We start from the raw sequence: 7,945 nt of genomic DNA, 5'->3' as shown, positions 1-7,945 counted from the left end.
GCCACCCCACCCCTCTTCCCCTCCCTCCGCAGCCATACACTCCCTTCCACACAGTAAATCTCTCTACCAGATACCGTCTTATCCCTGTAGTCCCCTCCTTCTTGCCCTCAACAGTCTTTTATAGTTCTTGACTGATGTTCTGTTGTTCTCTAGATTGCTCTTAATTTTAAGGCTACCCACATTGAAGGTCTAGAACTGAAATATATGGGACAGCAGACAATGGGACACTACCCAATTCACTTCCATATGGCTGGAGATGTGGATGAGAAAGGAGGCTACAACCCTCCAACGTACGTGAAGGATGTCTCCATCCACCATACCTTCTCCCGCTGTGTCACAGTCCATGGATCCAATGGTTTGCTGGTAAGAAGCCCCAGGACCTACCTTAGAGATCAAGGCACTTGTCAAAACATTTCCTCATAGCATGAATACAGCTGAATTATTGCAGCGTGATGTGTTTTATTGTTGGAGCTAGTGTCTGACTCCTCCCCCCATCCTGATTATGTAGTTATATGTTCCAGGCATATTTCAACCTGCATTAAAAAGGAGGTGGCCAATGTGGCACTGGAGGCTGTGCGTGACTCAGAGCGGGCAGAGCTTTTGTCTGCGTGCAGCAATGTCTGCAGAGCAGCCCATCTCTAATGAGTAGTTCGATCTATCTATAGTCAGAGCTTGCTATTTAAAGAGGATAATCAGAAGGTTTAAGTGTGCTTCATCTTTCCTGTAATAAAGGTTTGTGTTTGCAATGCCATTCACAACATTAAACACTCACAGAGCTCTGATTTGTCAGTTGCCCTCCAAAACAAGAAATCTTTTAGGATAAATCTATAAAATGACCTATGCTTACCAGATGAGTAACAGAACACCGGAGATGGTAAGAACATGTTCAGATTCTCCCCAGATGTAGGGGTGCCACCTTCTTTGGGATAAGGATGCAGAGGGAAAACAATGCTTCCTTATTGAGCATCCTGGAGGCTGCCACATAACCCCAAAAGGTTTTCCTCACTCTTATCCCACCTCTGATGGCTTCTTCTTACCCATATTCAGGAAATGTGCAGAAATCTATCCCAAAAGCAGAGCCATTAAATGTGTGAAATAAACATTAGGTTTGGCTAGACAACTTCAGCTCAAATACGAAGTCTTAAAATGGCAAGATTTCTGTAGGAAAAGGACAGTGTATTCCAAAGAAGTGTATCAGAGCCCTCAAGAAGGAGCATTTGTACAGTCAAGAGCCCTGCTACCATATGTAACAGAGTTTTAAGAGACGACATATCATTGGCAGTTGTAACCTGGATGGTCACTGTGCATTAGGAGTTCATATCCATACCACTGTTTTAAAGTTACTATGCCATCTCATAGTAGGAGCCTGTAAGAATCTATTTTCCTCAAACTTATTTGAGGAATAGCATTTGCTTTCATCACCTAGCTAAGACATGATTTTTGCCCGTTACTTGCTGATGGATTCTTCCTCCTTTACTGACTCCAGCATATGAAGGGCTTCATCTTACAGTCTTTTGGCAAGGACTGCAGGCTACAACCTCTAAAAGTGGCAACATTGGAAGAGAAAGTCACAGGCATAATTAAAATGCACAGAAGTTGAAGAGAGCGTATTGAAATTGCAGCTTCAGAAGCAGAGCATCTTTTATCTCTATTTCTGAATCTGAGGTTTTGGGTTTGACCTCTATCCTTCTAAGTTTATAACATGATCCTACAAACTTACCAAGTGAACACGGCTTCTGAAGAAAAAAGACATTCTGCTATATAAATTATATAAGGCATTCAGGGTCATATGGCAACTTCCCAATTCAAAGTCACCAGTACAGGGGCTCAGTGTACGATTAACGTGCGGAGTGGAAGGGCAGCGTTGTGGGAGTCATTTGTCACACCATCGTGGGCTGCTACCAGTGGCACCAAAACCACATTCTCTGGCTGCACAGAGGTTGCAAAGCTGTTGATGAGCTGCAGACCAGCTAAAGCCCTGCTTCTGCATCTAATGTGAGATCTTCATTCCCTGTTGACTAATACTCGCCAAAACAAATACCCAGACCCTAGTATTTTTCTTATTGGTCAAACGGATGGGTTCATATAGAGCATTTGGAAATAGTTCTGTCTCTTGTGCATTCTCCAAGTGACAAGTGTGCCATGGGGGATCCATGGCTTAGGGATCCATGTGCTTAGGCTTTTCTGGCCAACATGGCATGATGAAATTTAGACAGGCTGATGTAGCTGCTGAAAGCATCTTGATTCTCTTGCTGTTACTCAACGGCCACAATTCCCTAAATGACCATGTTTTACCTTCATGAGAAGGCACCTTAGAGAAATCTTAGCATTTAGGACATATAATCTGAAACGTTAGTCAAAAATTTAATCTCTGTTGATTATAGTTTATCAAAATGTGTGGTTACTAAACAGTACTCATAATATTTCACCTGGTTTTTATTTTAACCATATAATTATTGCTGACAGCTGAAAAGAAAGCCCCCATGAAATAAAGCAACCTGACCAAGTTTGCTCAGTTGCGTCACAGAAGACGTGTGCCAAAGGTTGCATCACTTAAATGTTGTTTCCTTGCTCTGTGATAGACATCTGCAGTCAGCAGCTCCATGCCTTGATTCATCAGATGATCTCACCACAATCTCCTCATCTGCTTTCAGACTCTCTTTTCCTTCCTTTCCTCTTCCTTCTGCCCCGGATATATTCACAGACGTCCACACACTGGTCTCTGATTATTACAATAGTTATTCTATACATTTCTTAGTTGCCTGTTATCTTCTTACTTGAGCAATGCTACCTGTTTCTACATGCATGAACACTGTTTGTGCAAACAGTGCTGAGCTCTGTCTTTCCCCAGGTAACATTCATTCCCTCTGAGATCAGATAGATCCAAAGCATACTTTGCTGACGGAAAATTTGCCTTGATGATGTGCACAAATCACACTTTGGAAACAACCATTCAAAAAAATCTGGCTGGGTTATTAAACCTCAGCAAAGGACAGTACTTAATGATGTCCTTAACATTAAGCCATCGATTTCAGAGGGGCTTCTTCCATGACTGTGGTTGAGTACCCCTGCAAATGCTTTAACAAATGGGAAAAGGGCACCAGTTATTTTTTAACTGTCATTAAAGCAGGCTGGTAGTTTACATACAGGCTTCCTTGCTTGCTTTGCTATCACTTTTCTCATGTCACTTCAGAGATACTCATACTGAAAACACTAGGAGAAAAGAGTGTCCAATTATTCCTGATGACAGCAATGTTTTTCTGTGGGTCTATACTGTGTGCTAAAAGTCACTCTCTCAACATTAGCTCACTTCCATTGATGGGCTATTCTGCACTTGTCTGCAAATTCATGTTCGCTGGAAGGAGCAAGGGTCCTTCTGGAAACAAATCTGTAGAAATTCTTTCTTCACCATAATTATTGTTTGAAAATGCAATAATTACCCAATGTTTTCTTTAATATATTGGCCATAAAACCACCTAGTTACGCCACTGCAATCCCAGGGATGAAACTTTGCTCTGATTCCCACTCTCTCCACTGGATCCCAGTGTGCAAGCTAAAACAGAAAGAGCCGTTGGGGAGAGAAATTAAATGGAGGTCAATAAACAGCCTGGGAGAATCCAGGGCAGAGCTGTGCTTCAAGGAATAAGAGGTTGTGCTATCTAACTGCTTCAGTGGTATCTGCTTTTACTAATCCAGCTATACTGTACAGCAATTGTTTTACCATGAAGGGCATTATATGGCCATAAATTACTCATGGTTAAAGTAACATTATAGTCTATTAGGAAGGTTTTAATCAAATAAAAAATTCAATCCATTGGAAAAGTGATTTTGGAACCAGCATCTTGTTTGCTATCTGAGCATTTCAGTACTGGGCTTGTGCATGAAAACATGCACAGGAAACTAAGTCAGAGCTGACCGAGACATGAGATACAGGGAAAGTAATTAATCAAACAGAGGGTGACAAATATATTAGGGACCAGGTCCCTGGCTGATAACTCCGTGTTGTTCTGTGGGCTTTCAGGGATGGGTTAGAAGAACAACGGGCATTTGTTGGCTCTGAGCCCCTCTGCCAGTGCACACCCTTCTCTCTGCTTCACTCCTCTCTCGCCGTACTGGAGGATGCAATCCCCTGTGATGTTACTCCCCATGCACAGAGGTGGGCTTTGTCCCAGCTAAAGTCTGGTCACTACAGGATTTCACGTCCCAGTTCTGGTGTAGTGCTGTGCCAGCTGGAAAGATAAATGGCCATACAAAATGGCTAACATTTCTCTAGGGAAACTGTTTCCATCATCTGAATGTCACAGCACCATTACCTACATGTCTTTCCAGTATTACTGTTGTGTGAGAGAAAGCTAATAGGTTTTGGTGGCTGTTTATGTGCAATTCTGACATCTCTGTAGTTAACAGACTTCCTCTACATGATGGAAAACTTCTGAAGATAGCTCACTCTCCTGAAATGTTTTTCTATCCTGTAAACCTTTACCATTACAAGGCTGGGACAGCTCATTCTTCCACAAGGGGACAGTTCAGTCTAGTACATGCATTTTACACTTAAATAAAGTAGCCTAAACCTTGCAAAAGCTATCATCTAATTAGATCAGGGAAGTTAGTAGTAAATTTCAGTGGGTAGCTTAAAGGAATGCACTGCTTTGCAGGTCATTTTAGCTATGTTTAATTTACTGTGATGACTCGTGTTCAGAGATTTCAGTATTTACACTGGAGCATGGATGATACATAATAGATGTGTGTGCAGATGTAAGCTTGTAACAGATTTGGCAAGCAAAGTGTTCGTTCTTCTGTGAAAACATATTTGTAATCATTTCAACACTAGTCCTGGGGTTTTATTTTAAATTGGTGCTCCTTGTCTTGAGAATGAGGCATGAAGATGACAGAGGAGTCTCAGGCCTGTTTACAAAAGTAATTCAGGCACTTGAGCACCCAGGGCTCTCAATGACACCATAAAGACTAGATCTTCTATCTAGTTTCATATTGTCTTTTTCCCCTTGGCAACGGCTGTTTCATCAGAAGAATTTTTAGGAACACGCTGGTGTCAGACTCAGGTTTGCCAGGAAGGTTTCCTAAGTCCAAGGTGGTTGATGGGTGATGGCTGATGGGCAGAGCAAGGAGAGAGCCAGCATTTCACCTGGACAATGGAGACTTGAAATTAATTTTCCATATCCCAGCCATATCCACTAACAACTGACTTGCTGGACGCCGTGTGTCTGAGGGCTGTTGTTTCCCAGCCAGTCCTAGCCTTAGGCTTCGAATTCACAGATCTGCTCCTGAAATTGTTTTCTCAGATCTTCCAGTGGTGTGATGGGTATTGTTCTGTCCAACACAACAGTGTCCTGACGTTAACAACATTCAAACCAAAACCAGAACAGTACTGATTAACACCAGCTGATTTGTCTCAGGGTCAAGTAAACTTCTGTCAACAACTTGGAAAAAAGGATCAGGTCAAACCTAAAACAAGCCAGCCTGTCTGGAAAACAACTTGCCGCCCCTCTGATAGCCTGAAAAAATATTTTTTCAGCTCAGCTGCATTTTTCAGATGCATTTTATGTAGCTGCTCATGTAACTCCACGTGAAGATGAATGAGCCCAGATGTGATTTGAACATCTAACATCCTCCATTCATCCCCCACCCCATGTTTTTTCCAGCCTCATGCTAAGACAGTCTCTGATTTCACAGACTGACAAAAGAATGGAATGAGCATTTCCTAGGTGATGACAAGTTCTAATTAAATTTAAGTGTTGGAGTTACTGCTTAGACTATAAGCTCAGGAGCAGAGAGTGATCTTGCTTTTGTTTTTGCTTATACACCCTGAGTTCAAGAGGATACTGAGGTTCCTATGTGCCCTTGCTGTAAAGTTTCTTCTTATTATGCAGTGGGTGAAGCACGAAACCTGAACACTGACCTTTGTTTTGTACATGCAGGTGAAGGATGTTGTGGGTTATGATGCACTGGGCCATTGCTTCTTTACGGAGGATGGACCAGAAGAGCGCAACACATTTGATCACTGCCTTGGACTCCTTGTTAAACCTAGCACTCTGCTCCCCTCCGACCGAGACAGCAGGATGTGCAAGCTGATCACGGAGGGTGCTTACCCGGGGTACATCCCTAAACCCAGGCAGGACTGCAGGTGAGTGGGAGCCTTCCTTTTCTTCTTTCTTTTCTTTGCAGGACTTAGCCATAGAAGATAGCATTATGTGTATATGATCATGTAGTCATCTGTAGAAATCTGGGCTGCATGTCCCAAAGGTTGGGAGAGCTGTCTCCTTGGGATCTTTATACTTGTGCTATTCAGATGCCTACACAGCTAGGGTGTAATTTTCATTTTTAGCATAAAGTCAACTGAGATGGTTGCTACGTCAGACACTGAAAAACTCTCTTTCAAAGTACATGGTGATGCCTTGTGCCTTATGGAGTCTTGATCCTAATGGCTCAGCAAAAAGTTGGTGAGTTCAGAATGGGCTGGGTTCTGTGTTCATTTCAAATGGCAGCCGATTTTGAAAATACTCCCATTAATTCAAAAGTCATTATTTGTGAAGAAGGGATACTGTTTAATGATATGGCATTGGCATTATGCATTCATTTGGCACAGTCTGCCCAAACTGTGGAGTGAAAACAAAATGATATAATAAATGCACTTTATCACAGAATTGGAACTTGACAATAAAAGATCAAAGACTGTATGCACCCATTGGATCTCTAATAGTCTGTCTATACATGAGCTTATGAAAATCTTTCCATGAAAATGTTTCTCAAAACTTCTATTTGCCACAAACACTGTATCAAACTTGAAAAATGCCGAATGCCTTTCGTCTCCCTTTTCACAAGATCCTTTCCTCTAAGTTCTTCAGACATGCCAACTGAAGTTTAGATGAGGATTATAGAAGCATTTGCAATAAGAAGGGATTTTACAAGTTCTTTTTGCAGTTCTGTTGCCTTATAGAAAAAATTCAAGTGAAGTATAGAAGAAACACAACCAGCTTGGCCACACAGTTAAGCATTGGAATTTTTTCTTAGAGGAATTAATGGGTTCTTCATTAGCAGTAATTTTTAAGCACAGATTAGAGAAATGCCAGTCACAACTACTGTACTTGCAGTTGATTCTGTCATAAGGCAAGGTATGGACTCACTGAGCTCTTGAAGGCTGTTTTAGCCCTTCTTTCCATGATTTTCCAGTTGTTTTCTGCCCCAAAATCAAGGTACACATCCTAGGAATATGATTTCATTGCTAATTACTGGCTGTTCAGGGAGCCTACTCATTTTGATGCATATTAGGCAGCTAATTAGCTTTCTTTTTCTTCTCCCATCCCCCAGCTCTTCTTGAGAGAGTGCTAAACTCTTAAAGTAAAACCTGTGTGCTTAGCAGCTAGGCAAGCAGACCCGCAGCTGTAGTCCAGGGAGCATAGCAAGTGGTCTGGAGCAGATCTGTGGAACCACATTGTTTTCAGAGTGTTTTCCATTAAAAGCTGGATGTCAAGCTTGCCTTTAAGATTTCAAAATTGATGGTGGATCATCTTGAGGACAAGACCCCTCTGCAACAGAATGGGAGGTCTTCCACGGTGAAGATTTGTCTCGAGACCACAGAGTGCTGGTGCTGTGTTGAAGCTACTGGGAGACAGGAACACTTCTGCCTGTAGTTCAGATTTTTCTCTAGGCATTTATTCTGCTGTAGTTGGAGGGGGACAGAAAATCTACACCAAAAAAAAGGCTAAATTTCTGACCCACAAAAAGTCAATAAGAAAGTCTCTGGAGCCAGACTTCCATCCTGAAAATGAGACAGTTAGAAGCTGATTGATGCCTAACAGCTAAAAATCTTCATGGGATTTCTTTTGTTTGGAAATACTCTCAATCTGCTGAGACTGTATCAGTATCATCCATTCTGTCCTCAGAACAAACTGGGGTTTTGTCCAAAGAAACATATTTTTAGCTTTTT

At 41.9% G+C, this 7,945-nt stretch overlaps 1 protein-coding gene across 1 annotated transcript in view; it reads left to right on the top strand.

Moving 5' to 3' along the window:
* Window positions 1–7,945, top strand: part of CEMIP (cell migration inducing protein, hyaluronan binding) — a 53,096-nt gene that overhangs the window by 24,575 nt on the left and 20,576 nt on the right. Inside the window, exons 12-13 of the mRNA XM_009704835.1 lie at window positions 154–363; window positions 5,937–6,142. Of these exons, the coding sequence (XP_009703137.1) occupies window positions 154–363; window positions 5,937–6,142 (416 nt within the window). The remainder of the gene's footprint in view (window positions 1–153; window positions 364–5,936; window positions 6,143–7,945) is intronic.

The sequence above is a fragment of the Cariama cristata genome, unplaced genomic scaffold (genome assembly GCF_000690535.1).
Source record: "Cariama cristata isolate BGI_N322 unplaced genomic scaffold, ASM69053v1 scaffold2560, whole genome shotgun sequence".
In the NCBI taxonomy this organism is placed as follows: Eukaryota; Metazoa; Chordata; class Aves; order Cariamiformes; family Cariamidae; genus Cariama; species Cariama cristata.
This window is presented reverse-complemented; position numbering and strand designations above follow the sequence as displayed.